The 22,118-nt window shown below is 56.0% G+C and overlaps 1 protein-coding gene across 1 annotated transcript in view; it reads left to right on the top strand.

Moving 5' to 3' along the window:
- QSOX1 (quiescin sulfhydryl oxidase 1) overlaps nucleotides 1-21,657 on the top strand; it is a 40,779-nt gene extending 19,122 nt beyond the window's left edge. The window contains exons 5-13 of the mRNA XM_045027157.1: nucleotides 1,026-1,116; nucleotides 2,894-3,039; nucleotides 5,899-6,033; nucleotides 8,369-8,498; nucleotides 13,611-13,733; nucleotides 13,894-14,041; nucleotides 15,123-15,299; nucleotides 16,995-17,302; nucleotides 17,579-21,657. Of these exons, the coding sequence (XP_044883092.1) occupies nucleotides 1,026-1,116; nucleotides 2,894-3,039; nucleotides 5,899-6,033; nucleotides 8,369-8,498; nucleotides 13,611-13,733; nucleotides 13,894-14,041; nucleotides 15,123-15,299; nucleotides 16,995-17,302; nucleotides 17,579-18,130 (1,810 nt within the window). The 3' untranslated portion in view covers nucleotides 18,131-21,657. The remainder of the gene's footprint in view (nucleotides 1-1,025; nucleotides 1,117-2,893; nucleotides 3,040-5,898; nucleotides 6,034-8,368; nucleotides 8,499-13,610; nucleotides 13,734-13,893; nucleotides 14,042-15,122; nucleotides 15,300-16,994; nucleotides 17,303-17,578) is intronic.
- The last annotated feature ends 461 nt before the right edge of the window (nucleotides 21,658-22,118 follow it).

Here is a 22,118-nt window from a genome sequence, read left to right as displayed (position 1 = left end):
GAGTGTGTGAGCCCCTCTCCCCTTCACGGGTAACCATATCCTTGTGCTTTCCTCTGTGCCTGTGAAGCTGATCTGGCTCTTCCTGGGTATGAGTCACCTGGGCCTGGCTGGGCCGGACAGAACAAAAGGGTTTGAGCTGCACTGCCCACTAGCCATCCCTGCCCACATTTCAGTGGAGGAGCGGGAGGACGGCCCCTATCCAGGTGTTGGACAGCATGCTGCAGGTGTCTAACTACCCTCTCCTCCCCACTGTCTGAGCGTTCCAGCCTGGGCCCCCAGCAATGCCCCCTCCTTCCAATGGCACGTCTCTGTACTCCTGCTCTCTCCCGGCTTTGGACGCTGCGCCGTGCACAGCGCTGCTTCTTGGCAAAGGTGGACTTATTGCACCTCTCGATGCCCTGTAGGCACTTATCCTCTCTCCTCCCCCACCTGAGTAAAAAATGCAAAGCCACAGGCAGCGTTAATCAAATGCCACAGGTGTGGATGGGGAAATGAACCCCAGCCAAACTCCAGCATTCCCACCTCATGTTCAGGCTCCCCACTGTCCGATGCCCCACAGGGGAAATTGGGGGGTTCATTCCCACTCCCCAAGAGCAGAAGCGTTTGGGCTCAGAGATAGGGTTCAGGCTGTCTCTGATGTGACCCTATCTGTGTCTTGATGAAACTGCTCTGGCTCTAGTCCCACTGCTGGCTTTCACAGTAGACAGGGTTTTAACCTCAAGTCTCCCATCTCCCGTTCCTTGGCTGACCCTGGCAGATTACCATACAGCCAGTGAACTGAAGCAGAAAACCAGGCCGGCAAGCTCCATGTGAATTGAACAGTGTATAAGCAGAGCTGATCTCGGCCACCTACCTAGGCGACAAATCCAGCTGGGTTCAGCTCTGTGCGAGAGGGGCAAACACCCAACCCTTTGCCAAGCATCTGTGTGCTGTGCTGGTAGGGAGCACGTTCTGCGCTGCTGGGGCTGGCGCGTTCACCTGCTCGCTCCGTGTCACTGAGAACACCTCATTGTTTTCTCCTGCAGCGTGGAGGAGATCCATGGGTTCTTTCAAACAAACAATGTCACGTACCTGGCGCTGATCTTCGAGACGAGCGACTCCTTTCTGGGCAGAGAGGTGGGCATTGTTGTTTTGTTCAGTATTTGTGTTGCTGTAGCACCAGGTTGGGTTGGGGCCTGTCACTGTGCCTCCGTGGGTCACAGCTGAGGATGTCAAATTCAGGACAAACTGCTGCGAAACAGGGCAGACTCACCCCTAAACTGGTGGTTATTCTTCTATAAGATATAGCAAACCAGTAACAAAAGTAAACGTCTGTCTCACCACACTGGTTAACTAGAAGTCAGAAATGCAGCCTCCTTAGGTATCCCAGCCCTTGTTTCACCACCCAGTCCCTAGACTTTATGATGAGTGGTTATTTAAAACCAGTTTAATCAACCAAAGGGTTCTTCTGATCCCAAAGGACCAGTCTCATACCCAGGTCAACATATAACTCAGATCTTACCCAGTAATCATGCTATAGCCAAACCTTTAGTATCTAATATCTAACGGTTTATTTATAAGAGAAAAGAAAGGGGTGAGAGTTAAAATGGTCAAAGGAATCAAATACATACATTCATTGCAAAGTTCTTGGGTCAGGTTTGTAGCAGTGATGGAATAAACTGCTGGCTTACAATGTCTCTGGTAATATCCAAAAGATTGGAAGGTCCTCAGTCCACTGGTTGGAATTCTCCTGCTAGTGTAAGTCCGTAGTCCAGAGCAGGAAAGAGGCAAAATGGAGATGCTACCAGGGTTATTTATACTTTCGCCCATGTGGAGGGAAAACTGTCAGGGTTAGTTTGTGGAAAAGTCCTGGCACAAGATGGAGTTCAGGGTCACAGGAGCATGTCACGTCCTTGCATGCTTCAATGAGTCAGAGCAGCCATTACCCATATTCTGGCTGATGCATCCTCAGCTGCTTCTATGGCCTCTTGTGTTAGCTAAGTGTCCTTCAATGGGCCATCAACTTGAATAGCCCATTCACAATAAGCTGACCAGACTGGATGCAAACTACCAACCTTGTGGGCGTTACCACAGGAGCAAACACATTTGAAATGCTGGTACATAGTCAATATTCGTAACTTCAGACACCAAAATGATACACGCACACAAACAGGGTAATCATATTCCTTTTCTGTTGACACCTCACATGACACATCTTGTACAAGATTTGTCGCAATTATATAACAGTAGTATCAATAATAATCACATAATGTCACCGGGCCCCATTATACACTTCATGTACATGTAGTGAAAAATGTCCCTTTCCCCAAAAAGCTTATGGTCTGAGTAGATGAGTGGAGAGGCAAGTTCTGATTCTCCCCCTGGGCCCCTCAGGAGTTAGTATACAAAGATGTTAACTGTTCCTTGACTCTTTATATCCTTTCCAGTTTCCATAGCCATCAAGTGCCACGTGCTGCAGTTAGGTGAGGCTAAGGATCAAGTAGTGGTGAGCTTTCCTGTAGCCAGCACAGCATTGTCCGGCGGGTCGAGCACAGGGCTGGGAGCCAGGAATTCCTGGCATCATTTATTCAGGGAAAGTTCACCTTTTTTAACTTAGCCCTGGCTCTGCCACTGACCTGGGCCATAAAATGTCTGTAAAATGGAGATCCTACTTCTCCACCTCTCGGGGCTTTCGTGAGGGTCAGGCTGTGTTTGTACAATGCTTTGGAGGCATAAAGTGTTCCCTCAGTGCTAGATATTGCTGTGTCCCGACTCCTGCTGGGAGAAGCGGGGGCTGGAGCAGCCATGAGCATCCCACGCCACCCCCCAGAGGAGAGAGCTGCTGTAAGCGGGCCTGGCCCTGAGACGTTTTGTTCCATAGCTAGTCTAACCCATGGAGCGTGCTGCCTTGCAGGTGACACTGGACATGCTGCAGTACGAGAACGTCGCCGTCCGGAGAGTGCTGAGCAGCGAGGAGGAGCTAGTGAAGAAGTATGGCGTGACTGCCTTCCCTTCCAGTTTCCTACTCATCAAAAACGGGACCTTCAGCCGCATCCCTGTGTAAGTCCTTCCCTGCCGGGACCCAGACCGGGTGGCCTGTGATGTGCCAGGCCTTCACGTGGCAGCTGGGTGTGACGCTGGCAGGTGGATCCCACTGTACCTAAGGGGTGGGAGGATGAATCCTGGCACTGTGGGACTGATGATGGAGGGAACTTGCTGCACTGAAGCTTGGAATGTGAACCTCGGTGCTTGTGCACAGATCCCCCTGCCCACGGCCCTTAGAGAGAGATCCTGTGGTGTTTGATAGGGATAAAACCCGTAGGGTTTTATTGCAGCTCCTCTCCTATCCCAGCTGGAGAGCTCTGGCTCGAAATGGTCTACAGAGGGAATAGTTTTCTCTGTTAAACACCATGGGACCTTTCCCTAAGGAATGGGTTGTGAATCCTGGTGCTGGTGGGCAGATCCCTCAGAGATAAGGCCAGCTCCTATTGCCCATGGAGCTGTCCAGCTCCAACCTTCCCTGCCTGTTCTGGGCTGCCCCGTGTTGAAACACTGGGTGTGGCTTTGTGATGCTGTGTGTGGCTTTCCTCCCCGGACTTCCCCCACCAGCTTCAGCTACAAACTGCTGAAAGCCCCTCTAAACTCAGCCCAGCTTGCAAGTGTTTCGCTGGCTGGGGAATACATTAGTGGACTTTGCAAAGCTGGCAGGGAGTCAAGTTGTCCCTGACCACCTCCCCGACTCGGCTAGCCTCCCCACACCTCCCTCTTGGTTTTCTAATTGCGAAAAAGTTCATTAGGAACCAGACAATGGCTGGTTCTGAAACGCTGGCAGAGAACAATGGCGCCGGGACTCAGCCCCTCTCGTGGGTTCCTGCTGCTGAACAGCACGTGAAATAGCAGCCAGATGGTGCCTTCGCACCCTCAATGGATGATTGATGTCAGGCTGGCAGTGCAGGGAAGAGTGTGGCGGGGCAAGGGGGTAAACAGACACTTGTGGCTTCCCTAGGAAAGGTCATGGGGAGGGGGGTCTCTTGCCTGGGTAACAGCCGAGCAGGGAGTTTTTCCTAATGGGAATCGTGGCGTTTGCAAATCTCGTCTGTGCTGCTTGGTGTGCGGAGGATGGGGTGAGCCAGGTTTAGGGGAGGAGGGGTGCTCTCTGATGATGCCAGCTTCACCCAAGAGCAGAGTCATTGTTTCCTTGCCTCAGAGCTGGTGGAGGGGAAAATTGCTTGTGACGACGCCGTCTCTCCACCATCTGCTTGCGGGCGAACATTGGGCTGTGAAAGCAGAGCGGAAAGCGATGGCTCCTCGCTGCCGGCTCTCCTGGGCTTTCCTGCCGCTGCCTCTCTCAGAGCCTGACAGCTTTGCTCATTCTGTGTGGGTTAAGTAGGGAGTCCTGTATTCCACCCTCTGCTCCCTCCATCTTGCCAAGCTGTCCTGAGAGACAGCAAAACCTCCCACAGCACCCTGGGTGCCAGGGCTGGGTTTATCCTGCGCAGATCCCAGTGCATCCGTACCCCCAGCTCTTGGGTTAGAGGGCGTTACTGATTCCAAGAGGGTAAAACCCACCCGGGCAGAACTGGGAATTGCCCCACAGAAGGGGGAGGAAGAGGCAGGTCCTTGAGGCAGCAAGGGTGGTTGGATCCAGGTGGTGGCATATCTTGTGCTTCTGTACCCCTCTCTCTCTCTCGTTGCCCCAGCCTTCCTCTCTGCAGCACCGATGGCCCAGACTAACCCAAATGTTCTTCTCCCCCCTTAAAGTGCTTCCTAACCAGCTCTCCTGGCTCTGCCTGCGAGCCCTTGGCATATTCCCTGAGCTGCCAGAGGAGGCAAACCCCACCCCAGAACCTAGGGTGAAAGGAGGCTGCAAGGGATAGAGCGAAGCTGGGAGAGTGGCTGGGTGAACTGGGGCTGCCGATCCCCATGAGAGCTGTGCCCTTCCTCATGCCAGCTGGCCTGGAACACACGCAGTGCCCAGTCAGAACCTGAGTTCTCTTTATATAGGTGGTTTGGTTTCTAGTGCTCTCCCTTCCCCCTGCCAGAGCCCCATTAGGGACATTCCCTGTAACGTGGCCAGTGGGTCCCCAGTCTTGGCAGTCAGAAGAGGTGCTGGCTCTGCCTTGTCAGATGCTTCAGGGTACACGCCAATGGCTGCTGAGAATGTGTCTGTAGAGGTGGTGGGAGGAGCGGAGAGCAGAGACCCTGCCCTGCAGAGAAGGCAGTCCAAAGGCAGGAGTGAGGCCATGCAAAGCAGGCTCAGGCTGATGGCAGCAGGGCCGCTCCGGCTGTATGTTCGGAAGGAGGCCAGGCAGGGTGCTCAGGGAGCTTGGCTGGGACTAGCGGAGGGACATAGCTGGGAATGGATGAGAGAGGCAAAGGGAGCAGTAGGGAGGGATGCATGGGCTGAGCACAGGGAGTGGGAAGCGATATGGGAAGTGCCAGAGGCAGCAATTCCAGACCAGGCGGACCAAGGAGGCAAACCCATCCCCTTCCAGGCCTGGCTTATGTGCATGTCTCTCCGCCCCTGTTAGGGACAGAGCCTCGTCCCGTTTCTAGGCAGCTGGAGCGGGGAGCTAGTGATTCAAGCAAGGCCATTAGCAGCTGGGGGCACACTGGGGCCACACAGCTAACAGTGCAGATACTCTCCCACCCAAGGAGACCCATGGAGGCCCCCTGGGTGTGTGGGGCCTGCCGGTGCATGTGGGAGGGTGGAAGCAGATGGGAACAGCGCACATTGTTATGCCAGGAATCCCACCCCCATCCCCAAGGACACGTCTGGCCTCCTGCCTGAGTGTGACAAACCTCAGGGTTGCAGGCAGCTGTGTTTGTGGTGATGGAAGGGTTAATGGGGGTGAAGAGGTGACCCCCTGTTCAAGTGGAAGAGGCTCCTCTCACGTGTTCCCATTTCCTTCCCAACAGGCAAATGGAGGCGCGATCCTTCTACACCCACTTCCTGCGGAGGCTGCCTGGGGTTACGCGAGGCCCCTACGCGCCGACCAGGGCACCAGACATGCAGATCAAGACGACCCCCACCCCGCGGAGGGCTGCAGACCGGTGAGCACCCCCCGGCTCCACTCTCCTGTCTGTCCATTTACACACCCCCTCTGCCCGCGTTCCTCTGCAGAGCTCTCCCTCAGCTGGGTAAGTGCTGGGCCTCCAGCATTATGACTGGCTTCGGGAGCTTGATGCTTCCTGTTAGGGGATTCAGAAGGCCTGGCCAGCAGGAGCGCGTGCAGACAAGGGGAGCAGAGGAATGGTCAGTCGGCTTGACAGGCATGAAATGATTGCTACGACGCCAAGGCCGGGGCAAGCAATTGGCCGAAGCAGCAGAGTCGGAGGAGCATGGGTACCGTATTGCAGTTTGGGGCAAAGGAGTCATTCATTGCTGTCACTGCTCTTGGATGCTCAGAGAGCAACAGCTTCTTGCCATCTGGACCTGGTTGGAGGGGCTGGGCCTTTCCTGCCCTTTTCTGTGCCGTTGCCCCTTGCTGGTGAGATCTGCACACTGTGCTCTGCGTGGGGTGGCACCATTCGGACACTGAAGTTAGCATGGGATGGGCCTGCTGCTTATCAGTGCTGGGTCCCAAGGTCATGTGAAGCAGCCATGCTCCCGCGGCCTGCGCTGGCTGCCTTTTATGAGTGGACCTTCAGGCATTGGCCTATGAAACCCTAGAGTGTCACACTCACCTTCCCCTACGTTACAGGGGTGATCAGTGGAGCTGACGGCCCCGTGGTTTGAAAGGGCGGAAGGTGGGGCCAGGGGCTTTCTCCACAGAGGGACCTTCTGCTGGGGAACTTGCTCTTGGATGCATACCCCATTCAGCAGAGCCGAGGCCGGTTGACATCCAGGCCGTGCTGCAAGCCTCACCTGTTTTACCCTGCTGGGCGGGACTAGAGACAAGGCAGTGCAGGAGGGGTGAAGCTGGGCAGGGTGACTAGAGAAAGTACTGGCAGCTTGTGATCTCGCACCCCAGGTCAGTGGAGAGCAGTGAAGAACATGGCTCTGAGTTCAGTCATTACAGAGATGCCGGTAGGGTGACCAGATGAGAAGGAGAAAATATCGGGACACATAGGGGGACAGGGGGTCCACCGGCGGAGTTAAAAAAAAAAAAAAAAAAAAAAGCCGAGTGCTGCCGGCGGAGCAGCAAGAAGGGGGGTGGGGAGTGCTGCTGGTGGAGCGAAATATCGGGACAAATTGTGTCCCGACCAAAGATCATTCGGGACGTGGGACAAACAGCTAAATATTGGGACGGTCCCGATTTTATCGGGACATCTGGTCACCCTAGGTGCCAGTATGAACTGGGGACTGAATTCTGAACAAACGGCTCTGGGGAGCATTGGGATTGGGACAGATTAAGACGATGGCCACCTCCCCACGTAGGGGTTCCTGGGACAGTCGGGGGCATAGGGAAGCCAGGGGAGGGTGGAGGTGATGACATGTCTTAGTGGGGCTCTGTAAGTAGCTGAGATGGTTCCAGGGCTCTGCTTCACTCTGCAGTATGGTGCTACCAAAGCCCAAATACTGAGGTGACTCTCCCTGGAGCCCTACAATGAGGGACAGCTCCCTGTGCCCCAGGTTGCTGCTGTTTGAGTTTAGTGTAAGGGCCTTGACACTGGTAGGTCTGGGCTGCTTGCTCCCAAGGGACCGCAGGGGGCTTATGCTTGGAGGGTGAGGCTGCAAGCTGGGTCAGCGGCAGGAAGAGATGTGGTCATGCTGCTTGCTCCTTGCCCCATCCCTTCCCCCAGCCCACCTCGCTGTCCAGGGATGCTGGAGGTGTTCCCCTGCCCTGCTGAAGGAAGGGAGAGCTCATTGCCTTTCTCCCCCCAGAGGAGGCCTGCAGGCTCTGTGGTGGGGCGCATTCTGCTGGCGTCTGTACCGTGCTGGGGTCCTGGGTGTATTTTGCCCCTCCCCCCCCCCGTTTCTATCCGCCCACCGTCCCTCCTTTGCTTTAGCTGTGGATTGGCAGGTCCTTTGCTGTTGGTTTTGCTGTGATGGGGGGGGAAGGGGTGAAGAGCGGCTGTAAAAACACAACCATTGTTATTCCTCTTGCTGCTTCAGAATAAAGAGAGCAGGCCCCTTCGCCTCTAGCCCCACGGGGGTGAGTGCCATGCTGCTAGTGAGGGCACTGCGGGGGCTGAATGAAGCTGGAGGCTGAGCTAACCTTGGCCTCTCAGGGTGAAGCCAGACTCTGGGTCGTGACTGAATTCTGCCATCCCCTCGTGGGAGAAGGGGCCAGGACTCGCAGCTGTAATGAGGGGTCCTTTCCTCCCAGGCGGATCCTGGGGGGATACAGTTGAGGTCCCTCACTGGAGCAAGGGTCAAGGACCCCCTTTCTGCAAGCAGGCTCAGACAGTTGTTAACGCCCTGTTTTTCTCCTCCGCTCTCCAGCTCAAAGGTGTACATGGCTGACCTGGAGTCCGCGCTGCACTATGCCCTGCGGGTAGAGGTGGCCCGGTTCTCTGTCCTAACGGGAGAGCGGGTGAGGGCCCTGAAGGACTTTGTGGCGGTGCTGGCTAAGGTGAGCGCTAAGGAGTCATCAGCCAGGCAAGGCCTGGGTGGTCTGTAGCCCCCTCATGCTGAGAGCAGATGCAGGGCCTTTGCTGGGGCCTCACTTGCCACCGTGGCAGTCACTGGACCTCCCCTTCAGTTGGATTAGAGGAGGGGCAGGCTGGTATTTGAATCCTGTAGCGAACGAAGCTGGGCATATCCCCATACGCGTTCTGCTTGAACCGGTCTCCAGAGAACCCCATCTCCATGCCGTTCGCACACCCCACATTCCGACCCGCGTAGCAGCCCTTGTGACGAGACCCTGGAGGGCTCGAGCGCTGCTCTGCCTCAGCTGGCCTCTAACAAACCCCCTCGGTTCTGGCTGCTTGGCCCTAGTCCCTAACTCTGCTTGAGCTCTGATTGTGAATAATGGGGCCTTTGTTTAGATAAATGGGAAATTGGAATTGCATCATCCCCTGCGCCGGGCATGAAAATTATATGTGCCCTTCCCAAACCTTCACTGGTGACGTGACCAATCGCATTGAGCCTGGACATGAGCCATGCCTTTTGAAACCCCGTCCACCCGTGCTCAGCCATTCACCATAGCCACTTCCCCCTGAACCTCCTGCAAGAAGGCACCACCATGGCTGGTTCTCTTCCCCCCCCCCCCCGACCTTGATGCAAATTCTTTCCTCCTGCTCCCACCCCTACCTTGAGCATCTGTGTTGGCTGCATCGGTAAGCGCACACACAGCAATGCCCTCTGCAGTGAGCAGCTTGGAAGTGTCATGGGCACCTCTGTTTTGCTATGGCAGATAGGTGGCTTGGCGGCCGTATATTTTCTCCTATACAACCCTCCAGAACTTAGCTTTGGAAATCCTCTTTCACAGGATGAAAGAACTCTCCTCATGCAGGGTGCAATGCGATTGTGATAGCAAGGGACCACTAAGGACCTCTTGCACACAAGCCCATTTCCTTTGGAAACTTGGGTTTGATTTAAAAAACTGGAGAGGGTTCCGAAAATAGTTGCTGGAATAATTCAGGGTCTAGAAGACGTGCCTTATAGTGAGAGATGTAAGAAGCTCAGTCTGTTTAGTTTCTCCATGAGAGGGCTGAGAGGTGACTTGATCATGGTCTAAAACAGGGGTGGGCAAATTTTTGGCCCGAGGGCCACATCTGGGTGGGGAAACTGTGTGCAGGACCATGAATCTAGGGCTAGGGCTGGGGCAGGGGGTTGGGGTGCAGGACAGGGCTCAGGGTAGAGGGTTGAGGTGCAGAGGGGTGCAGCAGGGGGCTCAGGGCAGGGATGCAGAAGAGGGTGTGGGGTGCAGGAGGGGTTTGGGGTGCGGGCTCCGGCCCAGCGCCACTTACCTCAAGAGGCTCCAGGGTGGCAGGGGCACACAGCGGGGCTAAGGCAGGCTCCCTGCCTGCCCTGGCCCCGCACCGCTCGTGGAAGTGGCCAGCATGTCCGGCAGTGGCTCCTGGGGGTGGGGTAGGGCAGGCTACTCCGCCGCGTGCTGCCCTCGCCTGCGGGTACCACCCCCAAAGCTCCCATTTGCTGTGGTTCCCTGTTCCCGGCCAATGGGAGCTGCGGGGGGCGGTGCCTGCAGGAGATGGCAGTGCACGGAGTCCCCTGTCCTCATCCTCCCCTCCCCACCCCCCGAGGCCGCAGGGACATGGTGCCGCCCAGAGGGGGGGCAAGTGGGGCAATTTGCCCCGGGCCCTGCAGGGGCCCCCACAGAATATGGTATTCTATAGTATTGCAACTTTTTTTTTAATGGAAGGGGCCCCTAAAATTGCTTTGCCCCGGGCTCCCTGAATCCTCTGGGCAGCCCTGCTTAGCCCCGCTGCACCATGGGGCTGGCATTCCCGTGGGCCAGATTGAAAGCCCTGATGGGCCGGATCCGGCCCGCAGGCCATAGTTTGCCTTCCCTTGGTCTAAAAGATGCTGAGTTTCTAATCTGCTGCGGGGTGCTCCCCCCGGCTCTGCCCAGGCCCTGCCCCCACTCCACCCCTTCCCCCAAAGCCCCATCCCTGCACCTGTTTCTTTCCACCCCTGCCCCACCTCTTCCCTGCCTCTTTCCACCCCGCCCTGCCCAGTTCCTCTCCTGAGCGCACTGCACCCTTACTCCTCCCCCCAGCGCCTCCTGATGCCGCGAAACAGCTGATCCATGGTAGGCACTGGGAGGGAGGGGGAAGCAGGCAGGAGGCACTGGGGGAGGTTTTGGTAGGGGGGCTGCCGCTGAGTGCTCAGCACCCACCATTTTTTTCCCATGGGTGCTCCAGCCCCAGTGTCAGTGCCTATGTGAGGAAGACATTTCTGATCATAGAGGGTTCTTTAATGGAGCAGAAAAAGGCCTGACGAGATCCAGTGGTCAGAAACTAGACACATTCAGGCTGGAAATGAAGGTGATTCACCATTGGAACATCTTATCTGGGAACGGGGTAGATTCTCTATCACTTGAAGCCTTTAAATCAAGACTGGATGTGTTTCTAAAGCAGATGCTCTAGTTATGGGCTTGATGCAGAGATTACTGGGTGTGGTTCTGTGGCCAGCACTATGCAAGAGGTCAGGTAAATTGTTGTAATGGTCCCTTCTTGCCTTAAAATCTATTAATCTAAATGTGGGTCACTAGTGCAATGAGTCTTGGGTTCTCAGCTTAGACCTTTATTACTTTTTCCCTAATTGCCCAACTGCTGCATGATTAACAAAACTGGCCGGCTGTGCCTGTGAAGGGACTAGGACTTAGACTAGCAGGGATGGTGCGGGGCAGGACTGAGGTGCGTTGGAAGGGAGTGTGTGAGGAGGGCAGGACTAGAATAGCCAGTGGCCATGTGAGTCAGACCTGAGGTGCTTTGGCATGGTTGTGCTGAAGCTTGCTTAACACCTAGCCTGCTTGTGGCCTGGCTTTAGCTAATGCTCTCACTCTCTCTCACTTTCTTGAGCACAGAAGATTTCATTAAATGAATACCCCACCCTGCCACCTTCCCCTTCAAAATACAATCCCCCAGGAGAGTGCAGGCTGTCTTCGACCCTCAGACAGCTGAAGGGCAGCTGGGGCGGGGGAGGTGGGGGGGTGTTGCTACACCAGCCCCCCAGGCTCTGGAACCTTCAGGGGACCAGTCTATACTGTGAAATGTGTTTGGTGTCAGACAGCTGTAGTAATGCAGCTCCAGATTAGGAGACAAAGCTGTTCAGATGCAGGGAACAGAGAGTCCAAGACTGAAATAGCACAAGGAACCCAGTTCACCAGCCAAGCTCCCTCCCTCCTTGCAAAGTGCAGAGATGTTGGGGGGGGGGGGGGAAATGGGAATGGGGTGTGAGGGGGATGGGTGTATGTGTGGGAGGTAAAGATGGGGAGAGAATGGGGTGTCAGTGGGGGGTATAGATGGGGAACGGCATGGGGGGTGGAGTGGTGGGGAGGGGAATGGGTGGGAGTGTGTGTGGATGGGGGGTGTGTGGATGGAATGGGGTGTGGGTGGGGAGGGGAACGGAGTGTGGGTGGGTGGATGGGAAGGAGAATGGGTGTGGAGGGGAATGGGTGTGTGAATGGATGGAATGGGATGTGGGTATGAATGGGGAGGTGAATGGAGTGTGGGTGAGTGGATGGGGAGGGGAATGGGGCGTGTGTGTGGATGGAATGGGGTGGGGGAGGAAGAGGAATGGGTGTGTGTGGAAGTATAGATGGGGAGGGGCATGGGGGGATGGAAGGGTTGGGAGGGGCATGGGATGTGGGTGGGAAGGAAGGGGAACGGGTGTGTATAGAGGTATAGATGGGGGGCGTGGAAGGGTGGGGAGGGGCATGGGTGTGTGTGTGGATGGAATGGGGTGTGGCTGGGGGGAAGGGGAATGGGTGTGTGTTGGATGTATAGATGGGGAGGGGTATGGGGGGTAGAAGGGGGAAGGGAATGGGCGTGTGTGTGTGTGGATGGAATGGGGTGTGGATGGGGGGAAGGGGAATGGGTGTGTGTGGAGGTATAGATGGGGAGGGGAATGATTCTCTTGCAACCTCTCCCCCTTCTGCCTCCTCAGTCTGGTGGTTGGGTGTGTACCATAGTCTAGAGGAAACAGTTTTGTGCTCAGTGCAAGGTGTTTCAGATTTAGGCCACTAGACGGAGCAATGTCACCAGGATTCCCACATTCCTGACAGTTGCAGGGAATTTGCCTTCTCTGGATGTCCAGACTCTGATCCTTAAATCTCGCGTTTCCCAGAGACGTGTAGGCCTGCGGGGAGAGAAGCATTTATTTTAGAATGGGTCACCTGCTAAACCTCACCCCAAATCTCCAGTATCCCCTGGGAGCCTTTGAAAGGAGATTTGGAGGGGTGAGGGGGGCTCCTCAGCAGAAATGTCAGTTCCCTGTGTTTGTTTATTGTCTAGCATAATGGGGTATCCATGGAGGCTAGACCCTTTTGCTTTCATTCCCCCCGCACTTTCCTGGGTTCCCACCTCCTGCTTTTACCCATCTACACTGTCTCCTCTCTTTATGTTTGTCCCTGAGGTGGGTCTTCCCCCCACCTCAGTCACTCGCTCCCCCCCTCCCTGGAGTGCTTGCGGTTTTAAAGTGCTGATACTAATCGGATTTGTGTTGACTTATTGTCAAAGTAGCTTTTCGTGTTCCTCGGAGACTATTTGGAGTTACGATTGAGATTTGGATCTTGGCTGTTGGCCCACAGGGCTGACTTATTCACAATGGTGGCAGCTTGAATACAGATGAAAGGGCTTCCCAGTGCTGGCTGCTTGGATCGTTGGGGGAAGGCTTCATACCAAGCTGGACAGCCTGAGAGTACTGTAGCTTGAGCTCCCCGCAGCCAGTGCTCCTGCACCATTCCCTGCAGTGACTCCTGCTGGGAGAGGCTGGCATTGCAGTTGCCGAGAGTTTCTTACAATCAGGGTCTCACCCCATTTCCCACCTGAGAGAGGCTAGCAAAGGGCATATGAGACATGATAGTATTGCTAAGAACCTGACTTTATCATTGTAGGATGATTGGTGTCCTATTAGCCATCATGCTCAGTAAAGGTCTCCAAATGTCCCCTGGAATCAAAGCAGGAATTTCTCCCACGCCTGGGTTCACGTCGACCATAATGGGTAGCAAGGCTTTTGTTGTTAAACGTATTTCCTCCTCGCTCTGTTCTTGCTGTAGTATTTTCCTGGCCGCCCCTTTGTCCGGAACTTCCTGCGCTCTGTGGACAGGTGGCTGAGGAACGTGAGAGAATCAAGCATTCCCTACAGTGCCTTGGAGCTGGTGTTGACCAACAGAAAAGAGGTGGGTCACATAGAGATGATTTCCCTTTAGCCCTGCAGTGTGTGCACGCGTCTGCCTCCCCCAGTCCTTTTCTCTCAGTCCCCTTCTGCTCTCCCTCCCCTGCCCACCACGTTAGCCCTGAGGTTGTTACTCTTTGTCTGCCTGTCTCTCTCCCCATCAGGGTCAAGCCCCAGCGGTGCTGTCGAACAACGTGACATGGGTGGGTTGCCAAGGAAGCGAACCTCATTTCCGAGGCTACCCCTGCTCCCTCTGGACCCTCTTCCACCTCCTGACAGTGCAGGCGACTAGACACCGCAGGCTGGGCACAGGTAAACACACGACCCCGTGCGCGTCCCACTCTGAACGTGCTGGATGATCTAGCTCTTGGCCATAGAGAAAGGAGTGTGGGAACCACCGTGATAGCTCCCCTTGGCCGTAGCTCGGGAATTTCCGGGAGCTGCTGCTCCATGGGAAATGGGATAGGGAGTGTAGGTAGGCTCCGGCCAGAAAGCTGAAGGCAGTCCTGGGGTTTTAGAAGGGTTGCAGTCCCTGCTTGGAAAGCCCTTCCAGCCTTTCCCTGTAGCCATGGAGTTGGTAAGCCCCACACTAGGTGGCCCATTGTAATGCCCCAATCTTCTCTCACCCCACCTTGCATGCCTAGCACCTGTATCTAAAGCCTGTATCTTGTGGCTTGCTGGATCCCCCAGCATGAGCGTTCTGCAGCTCTCATGTCAGGTGGTTGGCTGCCACTTCTCCCACGTCTGGGTCAGAGCGCTGAGCTTCCCAGCCAGCCAAGGGGGCTGCGCTCCCGTGTGGAATCTTAGCATCTTCTCATCAATCAGCTGCGCCTGGCGCTCTGTCCTGCCCCAGGGCCAAATGTGCTGCTGTCTCCGCTCAGCCAGCCCCTCTGGCTCACAGCTAGCAATAATAGTATCTAGCTCTTCTGTAGTGTGGCTCTTTAGTGACAGCTGAACACTAGCCCCAGGGCCTGCTGGGTCACAGGGGATGTGTCTTAAACAGGACATACAAGCCCGACTGCAGAGCCGGCCTTTGGTATCTCTGCTGGTTTCCCTCAGGATCCCCTTGCCCAGCCTGGTTCATGGTGTCCCATGGTACCATGCCAGCACCTCCCGGTGCAGGTGGGGCTGAATGCTCTAAGCGTCTCACACTTCACTGGAAGCCCCGTGCTGGGCCTCACACAGCCCTCTCAGTGTAGCTAAGGCCACCTGCTCCGTGGCACTGTGATCCTGAGCTGGCTGGTCCTGTGGACCCACCCGGCCTTGGATTGCTAGCACTCTGCAAAGAACCTGGGTTCCTCTGGGCAGTGTGGACGGCAGGGAGGCCGCCGGGCACAGTGCTTCTCTGAGCTGCCAGGGTTTCCCCAGCCGACTGAGCTGTCTCACCCTCCAGGCCCACTCGAGGTCCTTGGCGCTATGCGCGGCTACGTCCGGTCCTTCTTTGGCTGCCGGGAGTGCGCACAGCACTTTGAGGGCATGGCAGCGGAGTCCATGGACAAAGTGAGACGCGTGGATGAGGCAGCCCTCTGGCTTTGGTCAAGGCACAACCGGGTCAACGCTCGGCTGGCAGGTAAGGTGGGGAAGGGGGTGTCCTGCTGGTGAGGCTGGTGTTGGCCAAGGAAGGAGGGGAACGAGGTGCCTGAGGGAGAAGTTATCCCCCAGTGCAGGGGGTCCAGACCCTCTGGCCGTATCTGGGGAGGGATGGGGGACAGGGTCTTGGGGACAGCTGACTGCAGCGGGGTTGGAATTTGAGATGAACCTTATGGGCCGGCTGGTGCCTTGGCTTGTAAAGCATAGGCTGGGCTGACTCAGCTCCCCGATAACGCTGTGCCTGCCCTGCCACTGCTGCGCAGTGAGGGGACGTCTCTCCTCGCAGGTTGATAACTGCGGGGGGAGCCGGGCTGAAGGGGGAAGTCGGGCACAGGGAGCTGTGAGAGCGCTCTGCCTGCATGCTGCGGGCCAGCTTTGTCCGTTCATTTCTCTTTTGAAAGCAGGAGGTGGGTAGCCATGGGTTAACTCTGCAGCCTGGCAGGGGGCTGGCGGAAGGCCGTGGGGAGAGATCGCAGACCCCCGAGGTGAAGGGAACAGGCAGCTGGTGGTGCTGAGCCAGAGACCGCCCCAGAGAGGCAGTTAAATCTTATCCGGCTTCCCGCAGGGGGCTTTAAAAGCTGCCACGTGCCCTGGGAGGACCCTGCTCCCGAGACGATTCTCCAAATGCTCCATTCGTGTGCAGACGCTGCCCCTCCCCCTTCGCACACGAGCCTCTAGAGCCCAGTTCAGGGGGAGCTGGGACAAAAGCAGCTGGCAGCTGAGAAGGAAGAGGGAGCAAGAGTGGCCAGGCAGGGGAAGGAAGGGGGAATGACTTCCTGCTTGTCAGTGCCGCCTCCCCCGGTGGGGGGCATAGCTAGGGTGACCAGATGAGAGGGAGAAAATATCGGGACACATGGGGGGGGGGTGGGTCTGCCGGCGGAGGTGTTTTAAAAAAAAAAAAAAAGTGCTGCCAGTGGAGCAGCGAGGGAGCGGGGCAGTGCTGCCGGTGGAGCGAAATATCGGGACAAATTGCATCCCGACCAAAAATCGGTCGAGACGTGGGACAAACAGCTAAATATCGGGACAGTCCCAATTTTATCAGGCTGTCTGGTCACCCTAGGCATAGCACCCTCCACCCCAGCTCACAGCATTCACCTGGAACGCCCCAGGCTGACACCCAGGGACTCTGGCAGGGAGAGGGCAGAGCCCACTGAAGCCTGGGAGAAACTACCGGCCTTGGTCCCATTGTGGGGTGACGGTCCCTGCTCCGGTCGGTCAATTGGGGGGCAGGGAGGGGGCAGGGAGGAGACTCCCAAGTCTCAAGCGGCTGCAGCTCTTGGCTACAAGAGCCTGTTCTTGGCACTTGGTAGGCTGGGGGTTCTTGCACGCCTGCTCCCTGCCCCTCAGGGTGGCTGAAAGGCACGTGGGCAAGTGGAGCTGCTCCTGCAAGCGAGTTGTGCATGACCTCCCAGTCAGGGCAACGTGCGAATCCCACTGGAACTGTGCTCCCTGCTGGGAGTCTCACGCTAGCAAGGGGAGAACCGGCTAAGGCTGGAGGGCTGTGGGCAGGCTTGGGGTGTGTCTGTAAGATCCATAAGGCACAGAGCCTACTCCCTTTCCTTCAGGGCTTATGGGGTGGATGTTAAATGCTGTGGTTATTGTGCTGGGACTGTCCTGCTTCTGGAGCCCCTGGTGGGACTGTGTCTGAGGCCTTTGTTCCATCTGATTTATCCAGGTACTGAGACCGAGGACCCCCAATTCCCCAAGCTGCAGTGGCCTCCCCCAGAACTGTGCCCTCCGTGTCACGGTGTGGTCAACAGGCGCCACGTGTGGGACGAGGTAGCCGTGCTGCGCTTCCTCAAGGCCCACTTCTCCCCGGCCAACATCTTCTTAGACTACACGGAGCCCGAGAGGGCTCTGGTGGTCAGGCGCAGCCGGGAGGCAAAGGAGGGAGCTGGAGAGTGGGCCATGGGTGACGGGGAAGAGAGAGAAGAGGAGGAGGAGGAAGAAGAGAGAGGAGAGAATGGGAGAGGGGAGGAGGTAGAGAATGGGAAAGAAGAAGAAGAGGGGGAAGAGAGAGGAGGGAATGGGGAGGGGGAAGAGAGAGGAGGGAATGGGGAAGAGAAAGAGGAGGGGGAGGAGAGAGGAGGGAATGGGGAGGGGGAAGAGAGAGGAGGGAATGGGGAGGGGGAGGAGAGAGGAGGGAATGGGGAGGGGGAGGAGAGAGGAGGGAATGGGGAGGGGGAAGAGGAGGGGGAGGAGAGAGGAGGGAATGGGGAGGGGGAAGAGGAGCGGGAGGAGAGAGGAGGGAATGGGGAGGGGGAAGAGGAGGGGGAAGAAAGACGACCAGGGAAACCTGAGGGCGCAGGGGTGGGAATGGAGGTGGGTGGCTCGGAGAGACGAGGCTTCTTGGGGCCACGGAAGCCGAGTATCGTCCGGATGAACCCCAAGATGCAGGAGCTGGAGGAGGACATTGTGGACCTGGATTCCTTCAGCGAGCTGCACTACAAGAGCAAAGCCCTGAAGGCTGCAGCGGCCAACAAGGGGCGGCGGCTGAGCAAGAGGGACACCATCCCGCTGCTGTTGGCGGACGACAGCCATGAGGCCTTTGACTATGCTGCGGCCTGGGAGCGCCTGAGGCGGCGGGGGCTGGGCTCCAAGCAGCTCATTGGGGCCCTGGAGGAGGACGAAGGGGACGCCCTGAGGAGGAACCATTGGTTCCGCATGCTGGGAGTGGGCTTTTCCCGCCTGGACGTCAGCCTGTGCATCATCCTGTACTTCCTCTCCTCCATGTGCCTGCTGGGCATGTACACCTTCTTCCGCATGCGCACGAGGCACCGCAAGGGCCGCCCCGGCTTCCCCACGGCGTGAGGCTAGGGGGTGCGACGGGGTGGGGGTGATGGTATAGGTCAAGTGCTAACGATTCCTTCCGGGGGTCTGTGGCTGGAAAAGCGTCTGACTTTCTCTGTCAGGGTTGCTAGGGCAGTGGGTGCAGCTGGACGGCTTCTGGATCTTGCCACCACTGGCCACACGGACATGGGGCCGCCCATCGGACAGATATGGCAGGGTGTTCTTCTGGGATCCAAGAGCCTTACCAAGCCACCTGAGCTCCTCAGAGACCTCTAGCAGAGCCACTGTCGGGTCAGGGTGGGAGGCTGGAGGACGGAGTGAACTGGGAGAGGTGTGGGGAGTTCTAGCTGCCTCCCTGTTTACAGTAGCTCAGCCACTGGTAAGGATTGGGGGGAGTCTCCTTTCTGGTCTGTTTCCTGCTGCACCGCGGTGAAAGTGAATCCAGCCCAAAGCGCCCAGGCTGCCCCAGAGGGTGCAGAACTTTCTCTTTGCCAGATGATTCCGTCACTCTTGTAGGCCAGGATCGCTAACCTACCCAACCCAAGGTGCTCTCGCACTATGCTCAGGGTGTATGTCACCCCCCACACACAAATAAGGGACTGCGGTGCCACTGGCTGGAGATACACATAACACAGACAGGTGCTGAGGAAGCCGTGTAGCCAGAGCTAAGCCAGTTCACCGTAATCCTGACCTGTAACACTCCTCCCCACCCCCATGTACTATTTGTGTCATGAGCCACTGCTCTCCTTATCCTAATGCATCTCAATCCTGTCTTGAAATACCACCTGCTTCACGCTCTTGGGTTCCTTCTATGCTGGCTCTGCATTTGTGAGAGAGACAGAGAGAAATGGCCACAGGGGTCAGACTCACCAATCGGCATCTGGCTTCTGAAGTTCAGGGCTTGCAGGGGAGGAGTTGCTCCGTTAGCCCAGAACAGCTGTTACGTCCAGCCTCTCTGCAGCCCAGAGTGCACATGGGCACAGGTGGGTGGGAAAGGACACGGACCCTTGGTCTGACCACAGACCATTCTGCTGGAGCATCTAATTCTGTGCCACCTTGGCCTGTCATGTTGAGGCTGTCCCCAGCCTTCTCCTCTGTATGTGGCGCGGTGGCATTAGTGCTGGCAGGGTTCTGTGTCAGCCTGTGCTGTGTTTCACCTGCTGGGGGCATGCTCGGGCCAACGAGCCACCTCTCTGAAAGTCTTGCAGGCAGATTTGCTGCTACCTTCATGCTTTAAAAATAGAAGTGGGAGGAGGTGGTGGGCTTTGCCAGTCCCCCCCAAGCCTATATTATATTATAGAGTCTGTGAAACTGGGAAGAAACTGGAACTCTTCCTTTTGGCACCGTGGGTGGGGCCAGCCTTAGAGCCAAATTCCCCTAGTACAATGAAAAGCCATAGAACCTACCAGGAAGTCCTGTGCTGCTCCATTACTCCACTTTGTTCCCACCTGCTTCAGCATGCAAGCATGGGCACCTCCTTTAGGGTGCCCAGCTATGCATTTGGGTGTTGTGTTTTGGTCTTGAAATCCAAGCACCCAGAATTGGACTCAAGTTTCCCAGATGCACCTGGGCGCTTGTTCAGTACTGGAAATATTCCCTCCCACGTCCTTGTATAGTGAGCACTGTCAGCCCAGAGCATTCGATCTCTGACCCCTAGCGTTAGTGTATCTCACCGGCCTGCAGATGCTGTCACTTCGTTCAACCTTTCTATGAAACCCACTGTACTGGAGTCACCGTTGAGCTGAGGAAAGAGAATCCTAATGCAAATCTTGGCATTGCAAGAGTCACTTAACTTATCCCCATTCATACGCCAGCTCTTCTTGGGTCCCCATCCCCTGTCCTTTTGTTTGTGTATTATTTAGAGTGAGGTCTGCAAGGCAGGGACTGTCTAGCACTGTGCAAATGACCTTTGGGCTGGTGAGATCCAGAGGCTGGCTGCACACTGGGTGAAGGAGCATTGCTTGTTGATTGTTCTGAATGTAGCTCCTGGTACCATCCAAGTAACCCCAGGTACCCGTAGGCTTTCTTCAGAGGGTGCATGCAACTAGTTACAAGTTAGGACCAAGCTTTTCAAAAGTTACCAGGGATTTTGTTTAGCCTGCTTGAGAGGCCTCGAAAGGGCCTTACTGTCACAGGCGGAAATCCAGCCCCTTTCAAGGCGTGTCAAGTGTAGCATCTGAAATCACTAGTCACCTTTGCATACCTTGTCCTGGGGGACCTGCTGGGTTAGCTGTCTGTGGTGTGGTTTTGTGCTCCATCGCCAGGTGGAGAGCTAATGTAGATTGGCTGCCTGTGCTTCTGCCTCTGGCGTCTAACCCTGATCAGACAGCTGTAAAAATGCTAGTGGCCGATCTGTACTCACACTGCCGCTGGTGGGGCTCCTACAGCACTGATGAGTGACACCCAGCCTGACCTGGTTTTTGTCATCTCCCCGCTTTTTTATTGTTTCTTTTTGCATCCCAAAACCGGGGAGGAGGATGGGAGGAACTGGTGCCTGGAAACGGGGACAGCCCTGGAATTTGGGGGTGGAGAGCAATCTATGAGCACCCTTCCCATCCCCCACTTGGTGCTTGAGAACATCTCCTGCCCAGAGCCTCTCTGCCTTGTCCAGTGTAACCCGGTCCTGCCTTTGGGAGTGGTGAGGCTCCTGTGTCTCTCCCTTCCATGGGCTTGTGCTGTCCTGATGGATCTGACCTAAGCCCGCCGGGATGTTTCTTAAGCCCAGACTGGGATAGCTGAGTTCTTTGCTCTTTTCTAAAATGTGCCTTTAAAAAAAATCTGGACTCCTGAGCTGTAAAACATTGGCTTTGAGATCACCTGTGGATTCCTCCCTGATTTTCACTTGGTTACCTTCCTTTTGCCATCTACAGGCTGGAGCTGGGGGTCCGACTTGCTGGGCTACTGGATTTTGGTTTTTGGAGGGGGCTTGGAATGTATCTGAGCCTCCCAGGGCTGTGCCCGTGAGAAGCTGTGCTAGCCCACTCAGAACTAATGGGCACCCCTCAACCATCTGAACTGGCCTGGCATCTGAAGCAGCTTGCTGCATGCCTGGTCCTTCATGAGCTGGTGTTTGTGGGTTGGAAATAGCCACTCAAAGGAATTCTGACATCACATGATGGGGTCACACATGCGCTTCCATGTTGCCTGGCATCATGGGTCTTTGTGTGTCACTGGAGAGAACCGATTCCTTTGGGTGGGGGGAGGGGTGCTGCACCATTATCTGTCTCAGCCAGTCTGCTGTAAGGGGCAGAGCGGCTTCCCTACTTGGCTGGTCCCAACCCAGACCTTTAGCTCAGTGTGTCGCCCCCAGGCTGAGGTCTGCAGGATGCTCTGCTACGGGATGGGTGGAGGAGAAACATTTATCTTTAATTGTCATGAGAGGGTTGGGTTGGTTTCATTTTCTTCACTTTAAAAGTGGTGGTTGGTTTGTGCTCTGTTCCCAGTGCCAGGCTGCTGCGCCAGAAAGAGCCAGGGTCTCTGCGTGCAGTGTCTATGCTTGTGTTAGTGGAATAAATTATTTTTGCTAATAAACATTCTGCTGTGTTGGATCACGTGTGTGTCTAAAGTGTGTGGGTCTGAACTGCTTCGACGCAGAACAGTGCAACACAGGGCGTGACTCTCATCTGCTGAACTCGAGTGGGGCCAGCCAAGGAGCTGAGTGGGCTAGGGACCCGCCTGCTTTTCATTCATGCCCTGTTTACTCTTGTCTCTTCTCCACCTCAACTCTCCTTGGGCCTCCTGTTCCTGGCCTCCTTCCACTAGTCCCCTCCTGGCCCTATGACCACCTCTTTTTGCATCCCCAGTGCAAATCCGATGATGCATTGTGTGCTACTGAACACCTTCTTGGCTTGGAGGGAGGGGGTCTGAGGAAAGATTTCTGACTCCCCTCTGTCAAAAGAAATCTATGCACATCCCTACATCTCCTCTGTCTGCAGGACCCTCCAGTGCATGGGCCCTCCCCGGGGGTGAAAGTAACTTAAAGGACTTATCCATACGCCGGAGTTCTGGG

The sequence above is a fragment of the Mauremys mutica genome, chromosome 8, assembly GCF_020497125.1.
Source record: "Mauremys mutica isolate MM-2020 ecotype Southern chromosome 8, ASM2049712v1, whole genome shotgun sequence".
Classification (NCBI taxonomy): Eukaryota; Metazoa; Chordata; order Testudines; family Geoemydidae; genus Mauremys; species Mauremys mutica.
The sequence above is the reverse complement of the archived record's forward strand: the minus strand, read 5'-3'. Positions and strand labels throughout refer to the sequence as shown.